The sequence below is a fragment of the Telmatherina bonti genome, assembly GCF_933228915.1.
Source record: "Telmatherina bonti genome assembly, chromosome: 11".
In the NCBI taxonomy this organism is placed as follows: domain Eukaryota; kingdom Metazoa; phylum Chordata; class Actinopteri; order Atheriniformes; family Telmatherinidae; genus Telmatherina; species Telmatherina bonti.
Window position 1 is genome coordinate 10,273,664 of NC_136629.1, and position 22,693 is coordinate 10,296,356.

The window sequence follows — 22,693 nt, forward strand, 5'->3', positions numbered from 1 at the left end:
CAGTCTGATCATGCAGCAGAGGTGATCACCTCCTGCTCTGACTGCAGCGTGGAGCTGCATGAAGACCGAGCTACGTGTGATCTTTTGGACGATGGAGGGGGGAAGTGAAGGGGCTTTGCAGCTGCTGTTAACGGAGAAGAGAAAACTAAATGTTCCTTTATTATTACTCACCAAGAGTCCCTGATATGACCAGAAAAAGACCCTAGACTTGTTGATGTTTGTTTTGTCTTCAAATAAACTCAGTGAAAGGTCAGAAACATTGCTAAATGGAACAGCAGTGCAGCTAGGTTAGCTGCGGAAGTAGTGTGTGCATCAGTGTAATCAGCGTACCAGGAAATTGTGATCTGATAAAAAGGTTTTGCGATTAAATGCGTTATTTTTTTAATGTGTTAATGTCTCTGTAATTATTAACTGTAATTAACACGATAAAGTTGCACCCCTAGAATCGATTTCACCTGTTATTGAACAAATGGAGAAGGCAACAGGTGGAAGTGAGAGGCAATTTATTCTTACTGGCTGAGTTTTTCTCATGTTTGCATTTTGCCACAAGAGGCTGCAACCCACTGAAGCTGCTCAAGTAGTGCAGCTCATTCAGGACAGCACAGCAGTGTCCAGAAGTCGGGTCTATGTTCACAGCCCAACAGCGTGCAGTCTGACTGGCATTAGAGAACAGCAGGAAGACTGACCATTAGACCCTCCTCTCTTTATGGAGAAGGTTGGAGCAGGTTGGAGAGATGTGAGTCTGGAGATGTAGTTCTCCATGGAAACGAGTGCAGAAATGTGTCCCTTTAATTGAAATGAACATTTTACATAATGGCTGATTGTTACCAGAGCACAATCTGAAAAAAGGTTGTCTTTGGGATCTGGATCTACCACACTGAGCCCAGGCAAGACCACTACTTGTACAACATATACAGCCAGAAAACAGCAAGTTCTCGGTCTCAGATATCTTACAAATGAAAGAAAATTCAAATAATTTTTTCTGTTTCTTGTTCTAAATCTAAAATAAAAAATTTTTAAAAAAAAGCCTGGTTTGAATTTTTTTCTATCAAATTTATAAAAAGAAAACTAACTTTGATTTATTCTAAATGTTAAAAAGTTATAGATAAATGAAGTTTGTAAATAAAATGAGATTTTTGCATAAATATGACTGTGAAAGATGTTACCTTTGTATGTTGTCAGCTTTGTGTGTGTGTGTGTGTGTGTGTGTGTGTGTGTGTGTGTGTGTGTTAACATGACAGAATTGTGAGTTTATGAAGATCAAGGTTTGTTGCACCACTGACCTGCTTCCTGCTGGTAAATCCCAGAAATGTGTGTTTTCTGCTCCCCGTCTTCAGCATAGACCTGACAGGAACACACCTGTGATGATGTCATTAACCTGGTGTTTCTGCAGCAACTTGCTCTGGCATTTATACCGCTACACTGATAACAGTCAGTGAAAGTATCTGGAAGAGACGAGAGGGGAAAACACTCGACTGAGAACAGTTTTTCTACTTGTCAGCCACGTTGAAGAGAGGATTTTTGCACAGATGGGGACCACTTGGTTAACAGTTTCCAGCGTTTTAATCCTCGTTGTTCAGGTGAAACTAAAGATTAAACTTCTGTTGACTTTTACAAACAATACAAAGAAAAACTAATAGGATTTAGAACAAAATATAACGTTTTTGTGAAAAAAAAATCACTGATTTAGATCATTTTAATGTGATGCTTCAGTGCATAAAGTGATTGCAGTTGCCTTGATTGAATGTTGCAGGATTCAGTATTCATACTGGAATGCAAATATTTGTTTCAGATCTTTAGATTAGGAAAATAAAAGCTAAACTTTGGGACGTCCTGAAACAGGATGTAAATTTTGCAAGATTTCATCATCTGAGACAAAAATCATTAACAGTAAAGTCACCAGATCATGACACTGGCATGATAAGATGTTCCTGATTCCACATTTCTAATCCTGAATCACCAGTATGATGGATGTCAAACATTTCCAGTTAATTAAAATCTAGTCTTTTCTCTTCCAGGCTTCACATGTAGCGTGCCGCACATGTATCCCAGGATTTGATTCAGACATTATCATTTTCAAAGTTCCCAGAGAGCAACTGATGCAGGGCATGAGGCTGGGAAAAGGTAAGAACCCAGAAAACTGGAGTGATTTTCCTGTATATATATATATATATATATATATATATATATATATATATATATATATATATATATATATATATATATATATATATATATATATATATATATATAAAGTATATAGACACAGTTGTGCTCTTATTTATTCATATCCTTTCATTAAAGAAGAAAAAAAACAGCTTGTAAAATAAGATGAAATTGACTAAAATAATAATAAATAAAAATTTTATGAAAATCATTACATTATTTTCTAATTCTGGTTCAATAGAAATATTTTATATTTTATATACACATATTACCAATCAAAAGTTTGAAATGTGGAATGTTTAAAGTAACATAATGTTACTTTAAAAAATATGACACATGATGTGTCATTTATTTCCTTTTATTGTAGTGTAAACATTTTTGATGAGTAGTCTGTAATTGTTGATTTATTGTGTCGGTTGATCTCTTTGTATGTTTGTAATTGTAGCTGTTTGAACATCTTTTGCAGTGTTTCAGATGAAGAACGTTTAGTGTTGTTGTACAACAGTAAAATGACAAGAAAAAAGTTAATATTTTTCTCAACCTGCAGTGAACTTCACAGACTGCACCGACCGAACAACATTTCATTTCACCACTGATGACGAGTACTTCATGGTCCTGACAGATGGGATGTTAGTGGTATGTTTTATTTCACTGATTTAATGGCAAAATGCCACCTGCAATAAGTCGTGGTTGTGGGTATCGTTATCAATCATTAGCCAAACGACAATGAGCACATCAGATATCAGATATAAGCCAAAAATCCAACGTCGTGCATCTCGAAAAAATTTTTTCCAGCATAAATATTACCAGACCAAACATCAGAATATGCTGCAGTAAACCCAGTGTGGGTGTGTTTGGTGTGGGTAGATGATGACTGCAGGAGTCTGTCACGGCTTTAAGGAAAAAGTAACTGCGGCAGGAGACACTAGAACAGCTAAATCCAGTCATGTCTGTAACTTCTGCTGATGTTTGTCTCCTCCAGGTGAAGAGACATGTCCGCCTTCATGAGGGACGTCGGGACTTCTACATCCACTCCTGGGACTCACAAGGTCACAAACTTACTGTTCCTGTTATGGTGGTGCACCATGTTGGGCACCATCACCAAGACCACCACCATAATGCTGATCATCACCATGGAGACGACAGTGGACAGGCTGAGCAGCATCCTAGTAAAGTGGACTCCAGTAACAACACAGAGGTGGGTTTAAATGTGTCAGAAGTTTAGTATCTTCTGGTTACCTGAACCACACCTGCACCATGTTGTCAGTGAAGGGCCTGTAGGCAGACCTACGGTGAGAAAGCTCTGCGTGGACGGCTGCTTTGTCTTTAACAGATACTGCCACTCTGTGGCCACACATCCACACAACACTCTGCCTCCATGTTGTCAGCTGGTTGTCATAGCTCCAATAAGAAAGCTGCATTTCTTCTACATTACTGGGTGAATTTCTAGTTTTAACATGAAAACAGTGTATTTGACAGAATTTTGACCAGTAAAGAGAAGAAACAGCCTGGTCCAGTCTGAGGTTTCCATGACTGAACTGGTCGCCAACACTTTGACGTCCAGTTTGGGTTTGCTTTGGCTTCATCGTCATGAGGTTTAACCAGACAGGAGAAGGTTTCACATGGATAAAATCTGATCTGATGATGTGAACAGTGTCTGATAGTGACTGTTGTCAAGAGATCAACATGTGAACTGAAACCCAGGAGGGTCTGAGGGCCATTAAAACATGAAGAATTTGAAGTTTGATTTTAGATCTCACAGTTCATCTCCATATGGATAAAATGTTGGTGTGTTTTCAGACTGCAGCTGGTGAAAATGTGTCCATCATCTACTTCCCCAAGTCTGTAAAAGGTCTGAGGAGGAGGAAGAGGGATTGGGTTATTCCTCCAATGACCGTTCAAGAGGGTTCCAGAGGCCCCTTCCCTCAAAGAATTGTTCAGGTAAGAGGAAATGGATTTGACACTGAGCTGTATTTATGTATTTGGGCCTTCATGGACCATGATGGTGTTTATTTACAACTTCACTTGAACACTTGAATAGTGTTCATGTTTGGACCAGAAAGTTGTTCTGCAGACTAAAAAACAACAAATATGACAAACTAGATTAAAATTTCCAACAATCTTTTCCTTTAAATCTTTTTTTTTTTTTTTGAGGAAAAAGGATATTAACCATGCTTTTTGAATAAATATTCAGTACATTCCATGAAAGTTTGTTCTTGTAAGATTAAATTAAATTAAATGATACATGCAGCCATACAGCTAGAAACTATTGGTACTTAAACATTTGTTTTTCCAAAAACAAAACAGTACGAATGAAATTGTTTGGATAATTGTACATATATGTTATCTTTGATGTTATACTGTAATCTCATTTATTTATCAGAACTAATTTATTCTGATCATCTGTGTTCTCTAACCTCTGCTCTTCATGCTGCAGTTTCTCTGTATGTTGGAAATCTCACTCTGTTTGCGTTTCTCTTTACTGTAGTTGTTTACCTGCACTGAAACTAGAGTTGTTCTTTTATTCAGTCCTGATGTTATTTATTTAGATTCGCTCGAGTGAGGACAAAGCAAAGAAGATCTATTACAGCATCACTGGTCCAGCAGCTGATGAGGGTATTTTCACCATCGACAGAATCTCTGGTTTTCTGTATGTAACACAACCACTGGACAGAGAGAGGCAAGCGAGTTACACAGTAAGCAGCTCTTTGATAACTTTATACACTCTGTATTTATTTTAAACCCATGTTATGAGCAATTGAACCAAATGACTGCAGTCAAACAGTAAAACAGGTCTGACATAATCCTAAGGCCTAACACTAATTATTTAAACTACATACCCACACAAACTCAGAAGAACTCAGACAGAAGGACACAGAGAGACACAATCTCAAAGTACATTAAAAAAAACTTCAAACGCATTGCAACCAGCACACTGGCTCTATAACTCTACTTTTCCTCACTTCAAACTAAGAAGTTCAATTGTCAAATCTCACATTTAAATAGTGTTTAGATTCACAAATCTAAGGAAGTGTGTTCTCAGGAAAGGTGATTGGACCATTCTTTTAACCGGCTCTGGTTCTGGATCCAGCCCAAGCAGCATTCCCAACAGTTCGCTGGACATGATGCTCACAGGGTGTCTAAGCTTACACCGCTTGGACAGGCACAGCTGGAAGGCACAAGGTCAGGCTATTCACAGGTCAGGAGGTTTTTTGCAGCCTCTCTTCAAACAAATACTTGAGGAGAGTCGTTGTCTTGTCCGCTGAGTCCGAATGTGGTGGCCGGTTCTTACCATCGCAGCTTTAAGGAAGTGCCAATTGCACGACAGAGAGGCAGAGGCAGACAAGTTGCAGGAACACAATTTAATCCAAAAACTTGAAGTAAATGGAAAACAGGCCGGGAAAATCACACGTAACTACAGACAAGCAAACACAATGAACCAGCAACTGAGAACAGAAACCAGGGGGTATAAATACTGGGAAAACAACAAGGAATGGGTGAAATGAATCAGGAAATCAAACCAGGTGAGCAAATGAACAGAAAGCAAATAAAGGCTACAAACATAGGAGAGCTAAACTACTAAATACAACAGGAACCTGGAACAAAAGAAACAAAACAAAGGTCACATCTTCACAGTTTAGCAAAAAAACAAATCAATAGCTCACCTCTGAACAGCCAATGTTATTCTCACCATGTAAACAGAAATACTTTTAGCTTCTTCCTAAAGCTTACAAAATTATTTTACACCAAAAAGCCTGGTAATGCTTTCCATGCCACTGTTGCTCTGCATTTCATTGTCTTCTGTTTTAAGTTAGTTCTACATAGAGGCAGCATAACACACCTTCTTATGTCTATCTTGTGAAATGATTGTATTTGAAAGAAATAACCTTCTGTACAATATTTATGATGCTTCATTTGTGCATTCTACCTTCCTCATCCTCATCAAGATGTATAATGATGCATTTTGCTTATTCTGATCTGATAAGAACAATGAGAAACTAAGCAAGCTGTACAAATCTGAGCCACTTGCAGCCTGGCCAGGTTCCATTTAGTTGCACTGGACCAAATGAGAGCAATCTTCTAAATAGGACCAGAGAAATGTTTAAAAGTTCAAGATTTTTATTTTGTTATTTGCATAATTCACTGTCCAAGCACATTGGAAGTCTTGTGCAGAGCTCAGTTACAGGATAGATAGATAGATAGATAGATAGATGAGCTTATTATTGCACATGTTGTTAAAGTGGATTTAGTGTTGACTATTGACACAGTTCCGATTATGTTTTGCAATCAGTCTGACCGGGCCAATTATTGCACATATTGTTAGAGTGGACTTCCTGGAGGCTATGAAAGTTTTTTTTTATGTACTTTGAGATCATGTCTCTTTGTGTCTTTGTTTCTGTGAGTTCTTGTGAGTTTGTGTGTGTATGTAGTTTAAATAATTAACGTTGTAATTCAGTTGACCAGCTGGATTAGATACTGTTGTAGATAGGGTGGATCTACTGGGAGTATTCCATGAGAAGCTGACAGCCAACTAGACCTGCACAAGGTATGTAAGCGGGTGGCAGCCCAACTGGCCATTGACTACCGCAGCCAGGTATCACACCGAGGGCAGAGTGTGTTCCAAAAATAAAAGAAAAATCAAAAGAGCGCAGCTGCTCCAAGTTTGGACTTTAGCCCTCCAGGTCTCTTGGCTGCCAGAGCGGAGGAATGGCGCGCATGCACAGTTCTTCCTTGGGTGTTTACCACTGTTACCAAGGGTTACAGACTGCAGTTTGCAATGAAACCACTGAGTTTCAAAGGAATACTATGGTCCGTGGCATCAGGGGTGGCTGTGACAGCTTTAGAGGAAGAAATATTGTCTCTCTTAAGCCGTGGCGTGATTTGTATTGTTCCGGAAGATGAAATAAAGCTGGGGTTTTGTTCCCGGTATATCCTTATTACAAAGAAGGGAGGATCGTTTCATCCCATCTCAGACTTACATTTTCTTAACTCCCATCTTCGAAAATAAAAGTTCAGAATGCTGACACACACATTTTGTTACAATCTATATGACAAGGCTGATGTGGATAGATATACAGGATGCTTATTTCTCACAGGAGATACCTCTGGTTTGTATATCGAGAGGTGGCGTATAAGTATCAGACCCTCCCATTTGGTCTGTCATTAGCCCCGAGGGTCTTCAGCAAGTTTGTTGAAGCAGCCCTGAAAGCCTCTCATGGAGCAGGCCTTAGGGTGCTGGCATATTTGGATGATTTTTTTGTGTCCGCACCCAGCAGGGAGCAGGCACAGAGAGATACGTTGATGTTGCTAAGCAGCCTGTCGGGCTTGGGTTTTAGCATCAATCGCACAAAGACTGTGTTGGTTCCTACTTTGAAGTTACAGTATTTAGGCCTCGAAATAAACTCAGTCTCTTTTCTAGTTTTTCTGTCAAAGGAACGATTGGAAAAATTCCGCCAACACCTTATCCATTTTTTGCAAGGGAAACACTGTCCCGTTGAGAGCCTGCATGCGTCTCATGGGGCTGATGGCCTCAGTAATATCTATGGTCCCTCAGGGACTGCTGATGATGCGGGATTTTCAGCGCTGGGTGTCCTCCCTGCGTCTGGACGCCAGACGTCATCTTAGACGGAGGGTGAGACTTTCCCCTGAGTGTCTGCTGGCTCTCCATTCCTGGAAGAATCCAAAAGTGTTCTCCACCAGTGTCGCATTGGGAACAGTGGTTATGAGGAAGACCCTGACAACCGAGGCATCATTTACAGGGTGGGGGGCCATGTTCGAGGGAAAAGCCGTGAATGGCATTTGGTCCCTGAAGCTCTGTCTTGCACATATAAATTACTTTTAGTTATTAACAGTGTTCTTGAGTCTGAAACATTTTCCATCAAGCCTGATGAATTGTCATTTGTTTGTCAGGGCAGACAACACAACAGTAGTGGCTTATTTAAATTAGCCAGGGGGCACTCGTTCTGTGGTTCGTGACAGACTTGCCCACCGCCTTTGCATGTGGTGCAGCGTGGAGCAGCGAGTGCCTGTTGTCGTTACACACGGTGCACATCCCCAGTGTGTTGAATACCGCGGTGGATTTGCTCTCCAGGGAAAATGCACTATATGGGGAGTGGAAGCCAAACCCTGAGGTGGTCCAGCTGGTGTGGGAGAGATTCAGTCAAGCATCCGTAGATGTCTTCGCATTGCGCGAATACATGCAGTGTCCCCTTTTTTTTCATTAGGAAACAAAGACGCACAGCTGGGGATAGACGCGCCAGCGCATCCATGGCCAAAAGCGCTGTTGTATGTGTTTCCCCCGCTCAGGCTGATAGGATCGGTTCTGAGCAGACTGAGAGAACAACAGCTGTCTCTGATTTTAATAGCGCTGCATTTGCCGAGCAGGCTGTGGATGGCAGAGCTGGTCAGTCAGTGCCACGGCAAAACCATGGCCTCTGCCGCTGCTCAGAGACTTCTTTTTCACTAGCATCCCGAGCGACGAGCTCTATGGGCTTGGTACATGAAAAGATACATTTATATGGCTCTGGTCTCCCTTTGAGAGTAATTGAGATGATTCAGGGCACCAGGGCTCCATTCCAGCATTCCCTCTACAACAAGTGGTACATGTTTGAGAGATGGTGTGATAAAAGACAAATACTTTCTTTTCAGTGTTCTGTTTCAGATGTGGTATGTTTCTTGCAGGATTTATTGGATGATGGAAAAGCCTTGTTAAGGTTTATTTGGCTGCTATGTCAGCCTACAATGTGGATTTTGGCGCTGCTCCTGTTGGGCAATGCCCTAATAAGGAGATTTATAAAAGGAGCGGTCAGTGATTAGGACTCCAGTCCCATCATGAGAGCCTGTAGTCTTGGAGGTGCTCTCAGAACCGTTTTTCGAGTCAATAGATGTCTCTTAAAACCACTCTTTTGCTGGCTTTAACATTAGCAAGAAGAATTGGTGAGCTGCAGGCTCTGTCTGTGCACCCCTTATCTATGTGACTTCTTAAGCTTGTTACATACTCCACGAGAAGCGAGAACTGAGTTCTTGCTCTCGTGGCTGCAAGAACAAGAAAAAAATTATTTTTCATCAGGTCCATTCATACTCCACGAGAACCACATCTGCAGCCAGGAGAGATCACTACAGGTAGCAATGTCTGCTTTTATGTGTCATGAACCCCGTTGTTACCTCCACCAAGTTTATGTTTTCACTGGCTGTCTTTCTGTTTGTTTGCAAGATAACTCAAAAGGTCAAGGACTGATTTTCATTAAATTTTCAAGAGTTATTGGAAATGTGAAAAGCAAGAACTGAATAAATTTTGGTGGTTATCCGGCTCACCGTTTGGATCCTGGAATTTTTTAAAAGGATTCTTTAACCTTGTGCTTGGTGGAGGTTTGCGCTTTCCAAGTGCTTTTCTAGTTTCACGTGGCTGGGTTCGAGCGTTTTAATGTCACATGTGAAAATATTCATACTTTCTCACCACTTCGATCAGCAGTTTTATTAAAACAATCCATTTTATCTGCAACAGCAAAAACACAGAAGCAGCAACTGTTTGCTTCATGCTTTTCCGTGTTAACCACGCCCACCTCAAATGTCCGACCAATCATACAATACTTCTCGGAGGACCTGCAAGAAAAAAGTTCTGCCAGCCCGATGTGTTGAAAACTGTCTTCAAACACGTCCGTGAGAACAAGAAAAAAGTTCTCGCTTCTCCTGGAGTATGTAACAAGCTTTACAAGTGTGTGTCATGAGAGTTAAAAGGCTATTCATCTCCCACTGTTTACTTGTGAAAACGAAAGACGACTGAATTTTCTCTGTCCGGTAAGAGTGTTACGCATTTACTTGGACAGAACTAAGGGATTAAGGAAGAGTAACCAACTCTTCGTGTCCTGGGCTCCTAGTCATAAGGCCCTTATCCTTATCCCGCTGGGTGGTGGAGGCCATTTGGGAGTCCTATAAATCCCACGGGCTGAAGCCTTCAGAGCATTTGCGTGCACATTCCAATAGCGGTACTATTACCTGATGTGCTCTGTTCAAAGTGGTGTCTGTGAAAGATATGTGCAACGCTGCAAGCTGGACATCTCCACACGTGTTTATCAGGTATTATCGCCTGGACATTACGGCGTCCTCTCTGGCTCACTCAGTCCTCAGAGTGGAGCCTTAGTTCAGCCTTGGGTGGGTGTGTAGTGTCAACTTGCTTATGAGTCAAGGATTTGCACTTCAGAGCATGCAATTCGGGAGGGGGCTACATTTCGCAAAGTGAGCCACCGAACGAGGGCCAAAAGAGAACGGTAGGTTACTATGGTAACCCAAGTTCTCTGAAAACTAAGTGAGGTATCTCACAGCAGTGCCCTTCTTGCACGGGCATGTGGAAGAAATATGCTTTGGAATCTCAGGCACGGGTCTGCAGACAATTATAAAGGGGGTGGGCTGCCCCAGAGCCAGGCACGTGATTGGACTGTCTTGTATAGACTTGGTGGTAATAGAGCTTCTGTGATTGGTCACGCCAGAGGGTGCTTCCCATGGTGAGATATCTCACTCAGTTTTCAGAGAACCGGGATTACCAGTTTACCAAGGTAAATTCTGTCATCATTCTAATGAGTTGTGGAAAACACTGTAAATAAAAATGCCAGCTTATATAATTTCCACGGGTTATATCGACTTTTTGTAAACGTAGTTAAAATTCAGTTATTTCTCTCAGTCGTTGTGTTTTTCTTTTTTCTTTTTTTTTTTTTATTAAAAAAAATGTTGTTTGATCATTTTACAGTTCTATACTGTTTCCATTATTAGATTTATTTTCACTGCCATGTTGATGTGTTGCCTTTTATTGTGTAATCATTTTCAGGACACATATCCTCAGTTTGCACACTCTTCAGATAGATTTTTATTTTATCATGTGAAACTTTTTTTCCTTGCAGTTCATGGCTCATGCTGTTGCAGAAGGTTCAGGAAAAGCTGAGGACTCGATGGAAATCATAGTGAGAGTAGGCGATCAGAATGACAACGCTCCTGTCTTTACTCAGTCCACCTACCTGGGAGAAGTTGCTGAGGCCTCACCTGTAGGTAATGTCACTTGATTTAGTTTATCAACACAGGCCTGAAAAACTGATCTGTTGGGTTGTTTTACTCTTCTTAAACTCATCGACTACTTGGAGCACTTAACACAAATGTGATCAATTTAAATGGCACAATATAAAAGCCGTTTCAGCGTTTGTTCAGACTTTAAACACAAAGCTGACAATCAGTTGTCGGACTCATCTGTCTGTCCTGTTTCCAGTGTGTACCACCTCATCCTAACGGTATCCCATGTAGCGGTGTTTTCAGGCTTAAACCTGCATCATGTTTAGATTTTGTAAACACGAAAATAAAATGTCACTCAAGGTGCATCGAGGGAATTCAGCCCAATATCCAGTCCATAAATCACATCAGTTTTAGAACCTGATACCAATACTGGATCAATCGGTCATGTTGAGCAAAGAAACTGATGATTATAACATGGGAGGGGAATCTTTAGACCCATAATTTGATTACAACTGAGTGGACGTGATGTAATTTATATAACTATTAGTGATGCACCTTTGTTTTTTCCTGTGTGACTGCATGACTACTACTTTCTCAGTGGAAACCTTCAACATGGTTCCTCATGCTTGTCATGACAAATGAGGAAGAAAACTGCTACTTCTCTGCCTACCAACTCAAAACAATCATCATGCAAGAATGCTTACCTTCCTATGTCTGTGTGTGGTGATGTTTGGCAGGAAAACAAGATATATTATTCAGTCTCCATGGTAACTGATAGTATTTAGTAGGGTTTGGCGATACAGCCCGCAGAGGCAAGGATGTTATTCAGTGTGTCTGTTGCTAGGGGGTAACATGTGTCTGGATATGTGTATGTGTCTGGAGCTAAGTGATTTCCTAATTAATATCACCTGTATCTGCCTGTAGCATGTTTTGTTGCTTGTTACAGAGAGGTGAGGCAGGGTGCTGATATTTTTCTGTTTATCATCAGTTTATCATCACTTCAGTCTATTTTTACCTGAACAAAGTAAAATGTATACCAAAGTGAATCAAAGAGGGTAAAATAAACACCCCGAACTGCATCGAGACTCATGCTTTTCTTTGAATTAACATCTCTGACAGACATTAATCACCTCTCTGAATAATTTTCAGTCAGATTATATAGCCAATAACTGACATTGCAATATGTTTAGGCTTTATTCGCTTTATTTTATACACAATATATATCTTGGTGTTTTGAAATCTCTTCTAAAACAATGTGAATGTTGAATTCAACATTATTCTGCAAAAGAAAATACCAGTAAAATTAGGTTAAATTATTAAAATTAAATTTAATAATTGAGTTAAAATTTTATATGCAAATAATTTATTGTTTGGGCCATTTCTGTTTTGCACCAGATCCCAACAGAAATAAACTAAAGTCCCCTATTTTGTGGAACAGGTTTATATTTTTTACTTTTTATTATGAAGACTATGCAGCCTGATCTTATTTATCTTATTCTCATGTTGACATGTAATCGCATGACATCAGGTCTGCGGGTGCCGGGCCATGTGCTAACATGTCTGAGCTACACTGCCACTGGCAGACAGATGGCACAGGCTAGTAATAGTAAAAGTTTTAAAACAGACAAAATCATAGAGTTTCAGATAATCTTTTTTTTTAATAATAACATCAGATAAGAAGGAGAAGCAGGAGGAGTTTTGTTATCTCATGTGGAAAAATGCACAGATGAAAAATAACTGTCCTTGTTATTTTCTAAACCATATTACTGCTTTAAATGGGTGTCACATTCATTTTTCATCTCTTGAAACTTGCTAAGCTAGCTTGCTAACTGCATGCTCTTTTGGCTCCACCCCATTTTACTGTTTCTTATGAAACAGCAAAACACGTGTTTGCAGGACTTTTCTGGATGGGCAGGGGAGTGAACCATCTATCTGCCACGAGTGATAGACGTGTAAACTACAAAGAAAACAACATGTAGATGTTTTAAATGCTGCTCTAACAGTTTGTGCTTGAAGTCATGATTTAGCCATTTTATATATTATGTAAACTTCTCAGAAATCCTTTTGATCCATTTACTTTTGGCAGAATTGGCAAATATTTCTGTTGCATCTTTATCAGCCCAACTAGTCTTTATGGATAAATGATTTATGTGTGTATTTATTATACATTATAAAAAGCCTTTTGTCTTGTTTTTACTTGTGCATTTCTTCTTTTCAGGTCACGAGGTGCTTCAGGTTACAGCTACTGACCTGGACGAGCCAAATAATCTCAATTCTATAATCCGCTACAGCATTGTGAGCCAGACCCCAAAGAAGCCAAGTGATAAAACGTTTGTTATCAATGAAGTGACTGGAATGATCAGGGTTAATGAAGGTGGACTGGACAGAGAGGTGAGACTTCTACAAATATGTTGTTACGCTTTACACATCACATTCATGTCAGCAGCCAGTTCCTATGCGGGAGTAATTATTCATACTTTCATGAGTAATTTTACTTGTGGAAGATTCCCTGTTTTCCTTCCAACAGATAATACCACAGTATGACCTGGTGGTACGAGCAGCAGATGGGGAGGGAAGATGGTTGAGTTCAGAAGCAAAAGTTATTCTGAAGGTGACTGACAGCAATGATCATGCTCCACAGTTTACTCAAAACAACGTAAGTATGACCATCCAGTGCCTGTTTATCTGTTCAGTTTTACAGTGGATTAACCCAATCTTCAGTCCCCACCTTAATGATAAACACATTAACAAAAACACACACAGTTGTCAATCTCCTATCGTCATAAAATCTTTTGGACATAGTTGTTCCGAGTACAGTATCTGATGTGGAGGGACAAAAGAATAAGTGAAATGGAAAGGATACTTAATCTGATTTGTAGCAAAACTAAATAAGGCAGAATAACAATCAATCAAGAATGTGGACACACATCATCAATTGTAGAATGATTCGCCGTTTTTTGTGTACTTGTCATCTCTTTGCCTTAGTTTTGCTTTGGCTTTCATCTTTTTAATCTGTCATATTTTTGATGTATATTTAATGTTATTGTGTTGTCCACCCACATTCAGTCTATTTCCAAAGCACCTGTAGCTTGTGTCAAGTTGAATGAATATCTTACTGAGTGGTTCTTTACACATGCAGCAGTAAGGCAAGGCGATTCTTTATCCTCTACTCTGTTGTTTTTATTAATGATTTAGTGGAGGAAATTAAACAGTTTGGGGTAGGAATAACATGTGGGGAGGTAAACTTGATTACTCTGCTTTACGTGGATGATATCATTCTGATGGCAGAAAATGAAAACGAATTGCAAAGAATGCTAATGTGTGTTTATGACTGCTGTAAAAGATGGCGGCTCTCTAATAATAATTTTTAAAAAAAACAAAACAAAAACAAAAACAGAGATCATGGTATTCAGAAAACCAGGGAAGAGGAGAAGTGAATATTAATTCTGTTTTGGCAACAACTAAGCCAACTTTACAAATGAACACGTCATTTCTATACGGACTTCAATGTTGCCAGACTGTGCTAGTCGGGCCCTAAGTTGTATCGCCAGGAAAACTAAACACTAGGACATATAGGATCTGGCATGTATTCCCAGAGTCGCTCGGGCAAGAAGTTACTTCACAGGACACAATAACTGAGGTTTTCTTGCAGCAGTTCATTGCTAACTGTTCCCAGTCCTGGGTACAGTGTACTTGGTGTGGTAGAGTGGTAAGGCCTTAACAAATATAACTGGACAACAAAAGGTAAAATGAGAAAGTTAACTTTTATTTAATACTAATGCCAGACAACACCACCTGGGGCACAGGGCTCCAGGAAATAAATGCAGGGTCGCTCCTGTTGAAATAAGAGACGTGGGAGGGAGTTTAAACGATTTAATACAAAAATTTAAAAGCTAAAATTAACAGCGTATAAAACCCACTGTTAAGACCTATTTAAAAGCAAATAACTATATAAACCAAAACAACCAGGCCAGCTGGGACCACCAGTGGAGGGCAGCCTACAGGGAAGGAGTGTCCCGGTGTGTTGCCACCTCTTACCTTATAAATACAATCACACTTCACTGCAAACTAACTGTGGAGCCCTCCTATGCCCAGTGCATCAAACAAACCAAACCAAACGTGAGGGTCCCCAACCACGGGTGCCTAGCCCATCCACCAAATGGTTCTCAGCTGCCTAAAGGAAACAAACAAAAGAAAAATCAACTTACAAAACTAAAGCAAAAGAAACAAACAGAACTCATTAAAAGAGACTACAATAAAATTATGCCAATAAAAACAGCAGCAGGTGGATCTATAAAAACAGAAAACACAATTAGTAAAACTACAAAATTAGTTTTTTTTCCATTTCAAGTTCCTGTTTCTACTCACCACCCTGAGTAAAACCAAGCCAGGAGGAAGAGCACAGAGGGCAGCCAGTCACCACCACCAACACAGAATCAGCCACCAGAGAAGAAAATCAGCAGGTGTCTTATAGGTACCTGCTGATTAGCAGGGAGGGGCCAACCTGAGCCACATGACACCCATGTGTGCTCACCACCACATTGGCAAATAAGCAACAAACTTAAAAGGGGTGTTATTCTGGTATTTGGAGTTTCCTGAGCTTTCTACAGTGTTACAGTGTTGAATCCTCATCAGACATGTGAACGACACTGTTTTTTATCACCTAAACGCATGTTCGAGTTTGAGTTTGAGTTCCAGCACGCTCGCCATTCGGCTTCCATGGCGACGAAAAACGCGTCATTTTAGAGAGTTTTTTTCTACCTTGTGACGTCCCGGGGGATAAGGTTCGGTGATTGGTTACCTTCTACTGGTTAACAAGGACATGTACAAATACATCAGGCGGGTGGAAAACGTGGGATAAAGTTATTTCCAACGATGGCTGGTGAGTTTACCAAAGAGAGACATCCTGCTGCATTCGTTGCTGTGGGTTGCTGTTTTCCACTTCGTTTTCAGGCTCTGATTCAGGTTCCAACATGTAGGGCTGTATGCTATGTGTTGACATTGTAGTTTGTTTTTTTATTGAGTTCATATTAGCCTAATCCTTCTGTTTATGAGATGTTACAATGACGGCGAAAGCAGGTGCGGTGCGCGCTCCAGATGTAGTGCAGTGGCGGGAGGCGGGGCTTAATGCGGAAGAGTCTCAATCCACTCGTTTTGCCCACAGGCTGATCTGACAGCCTACGGAGAGGGTCAGTCTGAAGTAAATAAAGAGATTTGTGACAATAACTCCATCAATCCCAGCCCTTCTGGGCTCAGAAATAAAAAATAAATTAGCCTGAAATGCACATAATAGTTCCACTTTAAAGAAACAATAAAAAGAAAAAATACGGCAGTGGTCTCTGGGCACTGGCAGAAAAACATACAGCAGACACTTATTTACTGGTTATCCAAAGCCCATTAACTGACATATGTAAAATATAAAATTATGCATGCTCTTACATATCACAGCAGTTCCTTTTTACATGCACTGGAAATCAGTTCCCATCACTTCTTAGAAGGCACAACGCAGTGTTGTAATCACCATGGTCCCACACGATAAATATTTTATAACTAAGGTTTCTTTTTTTTTTCTTTTACAAATTTTTTTTTATTGCAAAACTCGCTAAATATGCTAAAGTAGGCTGTAGGAACTATTTTATGCTGGCCTCTGTAATTCAACTGTTCTCAAGTAGCATGTTTCTCTCATTCATCTGTCAAAGGTCAGCTGATCTGAACTAGCTGATTAACGTGTTGCTATGGTGACGCTCATAATGGAATGATTAGACAGTAACAGAACTTGCCCATCTATTAGTGACCAAGGTATAGATGTTATGAATGTGTCATCCCACTCTTCCCCTCTTACTGCATGCAGGTGGAGTGACACAAGTGTAATTATTTGTAAAGTTCAATATTACACACTCTACACCACAGGTGTCAAACTGCAGTCCACGAGGGCCGGTATCCTGCAGGTTTTTGTTGTCTTCATGCTCCAACACACATGACTGAAATTCATAAACAGGTTGACAAGAAGCTGCTGGATCCATTTGATTTCAATCAGCTGTGTTGGTGGAGGTAAGCAACAAAAACCTGCCGGATACCGGCCCTTGAGGACTGGAGTGACTGGAGTTCGACGTCCCTGCTCTACACAGAGAAATCTTTAAGATTAATTAACTACACAATGGCTAAGTATTGTACATATGACACTTTATTATATAAAGTATTTTCCTCACGTTAGTACAGATTCATGCAATCACAGCTTTATGTTGCCTAATTAGCAAAACTTATGTTCAAAAATGCTGCACAACAAAGAATTTATTCTTATTGCTAATAAAGCATTTGTGTTGTGTTGTGACTAATTGTGTTGTGTTGTGACTAATTGTGTTGTGTTGTGGCTAATTGTGTTGTGTTGTGGCTAATTGTGTTGTGTTGTGGCTAATTGTGTTGTGTTGTGGCTAATTATGTTGTGGCTTTTGTATTGCTGTGACACTTCAAGGCCACCATCTCTACATCCACAGAATGAAGGTGGGAAGGATGGGGGATGGTGGGGGGAGGGTGTGAGTCCATAGTCTCTCTCTCGGCCTCGTGTACCCTGGCCCTCCCCCTTCTGTATCAAAGCTGACATGGTCTGCTGCATACAGATGTTTACTGCCCTGAAGGCATCCGGTCTGCACCTTGGCCAGCTTCCTCAGAACCAGCGGCCTCATTTATAAAGCTGTTGAATGCACAAAAACCAGCGTATGCCAATTATAGTCTACTTTTACTCTGGAGTGGAGCCGGCACCTTCCAAAGGGAAGAAGCGACTGATAAGCCGGGAAAGGACTGATCACTCTGTCTCAAGTCTCTGTGGACTTGTTCATTTTCATTTGGACTTTGTTCCTGCTGAAATAAAAGCAATTAATATTTATAGCCAACATGTGGGCGTGACAAGATGTTCCCTCACGTGTGCAAAATTTTGTGTTGATCCTGATATAGAAAGCGAAACAGGCGTGGGACGTGTGTGCGCATTGCTTTATAAATGTGTTTTAGGATGGATTGGTTCTTCTGAATCGTTTTGAAATGTCCTAGAGGTCTTGGACCTTCTTATCTTTCTGAATGGCTTTTACCATATCAGTCCTCTTGGACCTTGAAATCCTCTGGCACCAAAAGTTAGAACTCAGACCGACTCAGTATTATGGTCCCTGTTTATGGAATAGCCTGCTGGAGGAATTTTGAACTACAGAGAATGTTCATCATTTTAAAGAAAGGATCGAAACCAACCTATTTAATCTGGCTTTTAGCTAGTGTTTTATTTTATTTTATTTTATTTTATTTTATGAGGAATTTTTTTATCTATTTATTCATTTATTTCTTTCTTTTCATTTTGTGTTCTTAACCAATGTATTTTTTTTGTTTGTTTTATTACTATATCTCCAGTGTTCCTCAGTCAGGGCTGCCTGCACTGGGCGCTGCTATTGGCTCTGGCCTGATTGTCTCTGTGGTTCTGTGGCACTACATCGCTGCTGTGGGCTCTGTTGACCTGCCATGAGGTGGTGGGACCTGGTGCAAACCACCCCTTAAAATTGTGTTTCCTGACTCTGGGTCTTTATAGATTGTGTCCACAGTCTGTGGGTGTGTACATGTGCTTGTATGTGTGTATATGAGTGTGTATATGTGGTGGGTGAGGGGGTGTTAAATGTGTATAGCAGGTTGTGCTATATTATTTTTGTTATCGAGGTTCCTTATAAATTCGATTGAAACCACTAGACCACCTCCCTTCAGTCTGTTGTCTTCTTACTTGGAGGTTTTATTCATGCGATTGTGAGAATGCTGTATAAACCAGATATCATCCACCATCCCTGGGCTCAGCTGTGTTTAGTGATTCTCAGATCCAGAATCACCAAACCAGCAGCAGGAAAATATCTCACTGCCTGTGTGGGATTTAAAAACTTTCCTGGAAATAAATAATAAAATGAAGGCCAACTCAGACCTGATCAGTTAAATAAAAAACTCATCCACAAAAATAGACCAAAACAGAGAAATTTTTTTTAAATATCTGCAACCCGTCTGCACTGAATTAAATCTCCCTGCACAATATTTATTCTGTCATTTTTAACTGGAAAACTGTTTTTGAGAGAGTATAGCACCGTAGCGAGCAAAAGGCGTAACCTCCGGACTCTCCTGCTGGGAAATAGATCCTAAACACAAAGTTATGATCAATTTCTTTCATATCGGTTTATAGTTGATTCTGTAATCTGCAGATGCTATCCTTGTTTATGTCAGTTGGTAGACGGCCTACAGCTGGTTTGTCTTTAATATCTGCTTTGCATTTTTCAGTACGAAGCAACGGTTGCAGATAACAAACAAGGTGCTGTCGTCCTGAAAATGGAGGTAACGGACTATGATGAGCCTCATACCCCTGCCTGGAACACCAAGTTTTGGATTGTTGATGGAGATCCTGGAAATCTCTTCACCGTGGAAACAGGACATAACAAGCAAGAGGGAATCCTGAAACTGGCGAAGGTAGGAGGGAGATCCGGTTCTAAAGTTGAGAAAAAATGATTTGATCCCAAACAGTTTAAGCAGTTTATTTCACAGCTGTTTGCATGAGTAAAACAGAAGCTGGAGAACTTCCTCACACTGAGCTGGAAGAGGTTTCTGACTTGTACTGCTGTGTTTCCTCCATTAAACCAGGATCTTGAGACTGAGAGGAGCAGCAAACACACTCTGTTGGTCACTGTGAAGAATGAGGTCCCGTTTGCCGTTCCACTGCCAACTTCCACCGCCACAGTTGTGGTGAATTGTGTATCCAGACAAGACCTCCTGCCGTCTGAGACTGGACAGAATGTCATGTAAGGTCAAAGTTTTGAAACAAACATCTTGAGACTTTGTAGATGTTTTTAAACATTATAACTGAAGCTGGAAGATCAGACAATGAAAATATACCTGAAATTAAGGAGTTAAAATGTCATTTCACTCAGTAGCTGAAATAAGGTGGACCAATATCTCATTTCTCAGATTAAATCAATCAACTGAAAAAAAACCTGCGTATCTGAGTGTTTGCCCGTCCTTAGTCAGGCTCTTATGTAAACATGTCTTCATTTTGCAAAATGCATGGGTTTAGTGTACATTGCTTGATGAGTGTTCAAGCATGAGTTGGGACTCCAAAAGGACTGCCCGCTTCAAAAACCAGACATTTAACTTTGCAGGAGTGGATCATGTGACCTGGAGCGCTTCGCTCTACGGCGCCCCTCTATAAACACAGAGAGCTCTCCTTTGTGCTACTTTCCCTCCTCTTCCTATAAAAGTTTGTTATGGCTGAACAAAGTAAGAGGGTGAAAACGGTGTCTGAGGATGCCAGAAAGAGGAAGTGGGAAAAGGTTCGCTTCAGTGGAAAGACACGAGTTCACCTTGGCAAAGAATTTGCTGGTTGGAGTTTGATGAAAGAACAACGTGGATGTAAATCCCACTCTCTGTTTGCCTCAGTATGATAAGACTAGTAAGTTAACTCTGCCTGTTGTGCAAACGTAGCAAAATGTGATGAACTTTTTTTACATCTGCCAGCCAGAATTTATTCAAAACAATGGCTGTCAGGGAGCTGCAGGACGTTGCGGTGTACGTCTGTCTCTTTCGTTTGATCTTCACTAGAAGTTAAATGCATCTGATTGAAACTAATTGGCCACAAATCAAAGTTAACGTGACGTCCCTAAATATTTCAAGCAGTTTGGGTTGGTTTGTATGCAGTAAGAGCCTTTCCTAAAATCCCGGTACAAATCAAAGAGGTAACAGAACGATTAGCATCTGGCCTGGTTTAGTTTGATGGTTTTCCTACACTGTTCAATAAGAAGCAGTACTACTGCATGTTACGACCCTCAATGGAGTTTGTCCAGGGGTAAACGGGGGTGGCAACATTAACAAAAGAAAACCACGAAAATGTGCAAATGAAGGCTTTATTTTTGGACCCACTAGTCCCTAAACGCATCAAGGGTCAGAAAACAACCAAACCCGATAACAAAAGTATCAACCAAAGCTGGCACTAACCCAGCATTAATCGCAAAATTGTCAACTCAAACACCAAACAGTCAATCTCCTTCGCAGTCAGTGAAGGAGTGGCAAGCTGTGGCACCAAGGCTCAACCAAAACACAGCTGCCAGGAACGAAGGTTGGCGACAGCATTTATTCGGGTGCTCTGGAGAAGGTCCGGCCAATCAAGAGTATGTGGGCATGTGGCGACCAATCAGCATCCAGCACACATCAGCCTGAGGGCAGCTCCAGGAAGAAAGTCAGGTGTATCAGTTCCCCAGGTGATGCTGGTTGAAATGATGAGCTAGATGACTGGCCATGGGCCGTAACACTGTAATGTCCCAAAAGCTAAGGGCTAATGCTGGCGTTTTATTTGGTGTCAGTGTCATGTGACCTGTCTGAAGTTACATGTTTAGTGCCCCTAGTGGCCAAAAGGTACACAGTGTTCCTTTAAATAAGGTGCACTAAACTTATATAAACTTATATCACCCACTTACTGACTCTGACGTCACTAAATCATTTGGTTATTCTGAAATGTAGACTGACGACAACCCTTCCGATTTGCTCTGCTGCAGCCTGCACTCTACTTCTCTTAATGAATAGCGGGTTGCAAGCATCAGACCCTACAGCATCCCCATGGCAACCTGTGTGTTACATGAGGACCTACAGCATCCCCATGGCAACCTGTGTGTTACATGAGGCCCTACAGCATCCCCATGGCAACCAGTGTGTTACATGAGGCCCTACAGCATCCCCATGGCAACCCGTGTGTGAACTTGCAGAAACGCCTCAATGCTGTCACTTTCCTCAGACGTTGTACAGATTAATACAGCTGATCAGAGAACTAATGAACCAGATGTAATAACTGCACGTGGTCTGCGCTGTGCTTCATGCTCACCGACTTTACAAGATTTACAGCTTTCTCTGTCATGTCTACGTCCAGGTGCAATATCAAAAGTGACCCTGCAGGCAGACCAATGACGGTGAGCTGTCTCATGAGCAGCAACTCCCAGGTCGTTGCTGAAGGCAAATACACAGCACACATTGTTGATGGTTTGTTGACGGTAGGTGGAGACTTGTACTGGGCAGCTTCAGCTTTTGATCTGCTGATGTGTAAACTATTTGTCTTTCACTCATCAGATGAACTTTCAGCCACAGGAACCAGCACGCTGATTATTCAGCTGGAGGATGCCACTGCCTCCACCAAGTAGGAGTGTTAATCTGCTTGAATCCAACATCTTCCACTAAACTGGAGGCCAGTGTGTTGTAACATGCAGCAACTTCAGGTTGCTTTACTGTCGTTCTCGGGTTTCTTTGTGGGTTCTTAGTTGTGTGACAGTACAATTTATTGATCTTAGTTTTATGTGTTTAATGCTAATTCCTGACAAGGTGCTTTTAAAGATGCAGTCCATTCCATTTATAATTCCCAGTAATCCCATTATAATCCAGCTAAAACAATTCATCGCGACTGCCAATAGTCCAGTTTATAATTGTGTCCATATAAACCAGTTCATAAAAATAATGACCTTGCTCAGGAAACTGGATTTCAGCA

The 22,693-nt window shown here is 40.8% G+C and overlaps 1 protein-coding gene and 1 long non-coding RNA gene across 2 annotated transcripts; both read left to right on the top strand.

Annotated features, from left to right (window-relative positions):
- Positions 1-1,455: 1,455 nt before the first annotated feature.
- Positions 1,456-2,804, top strand: LOC306762564. The gene is made up of 3 exons (XR_013771504.1): positions 1,456-1,580; positions 2,019-2,124; positions 2,714-2,804. It is a non-coding gene; the product is annotated as an uncharacterized lncRNA (long non-coding RNA).
- A 232-nt stretch (positions 2,805-3,036) lies between these two features.
- LOC306762255 (cadherin-1-like) lies at positions 3,037-22,352 on the top strand (the record flags this gene model as incomplete). The annotated part of the gene is made up of 11 exons (XM_079248697.1): positions 3,037-3,072; positions 3,149-3,364; positions 3,967-4,107; positions 4,716-4,862; positions 11,061-11,205; positions 13,382-13,554; positions 13,691-13,819; positions 19,456-19,641; positions 19,813-19,970; positions 22,085-22,194; positions 22,282-22,352. 11 exons carry the CDS (start codon positions 3,037-3,039, stop codon positions 22,350-22,352), a joined length of 1,512 nt encoding a protein of 503 aa, XP_079104823.1.
- Positions 22,353-22,693: the final 341 nt, after the last annotated feature.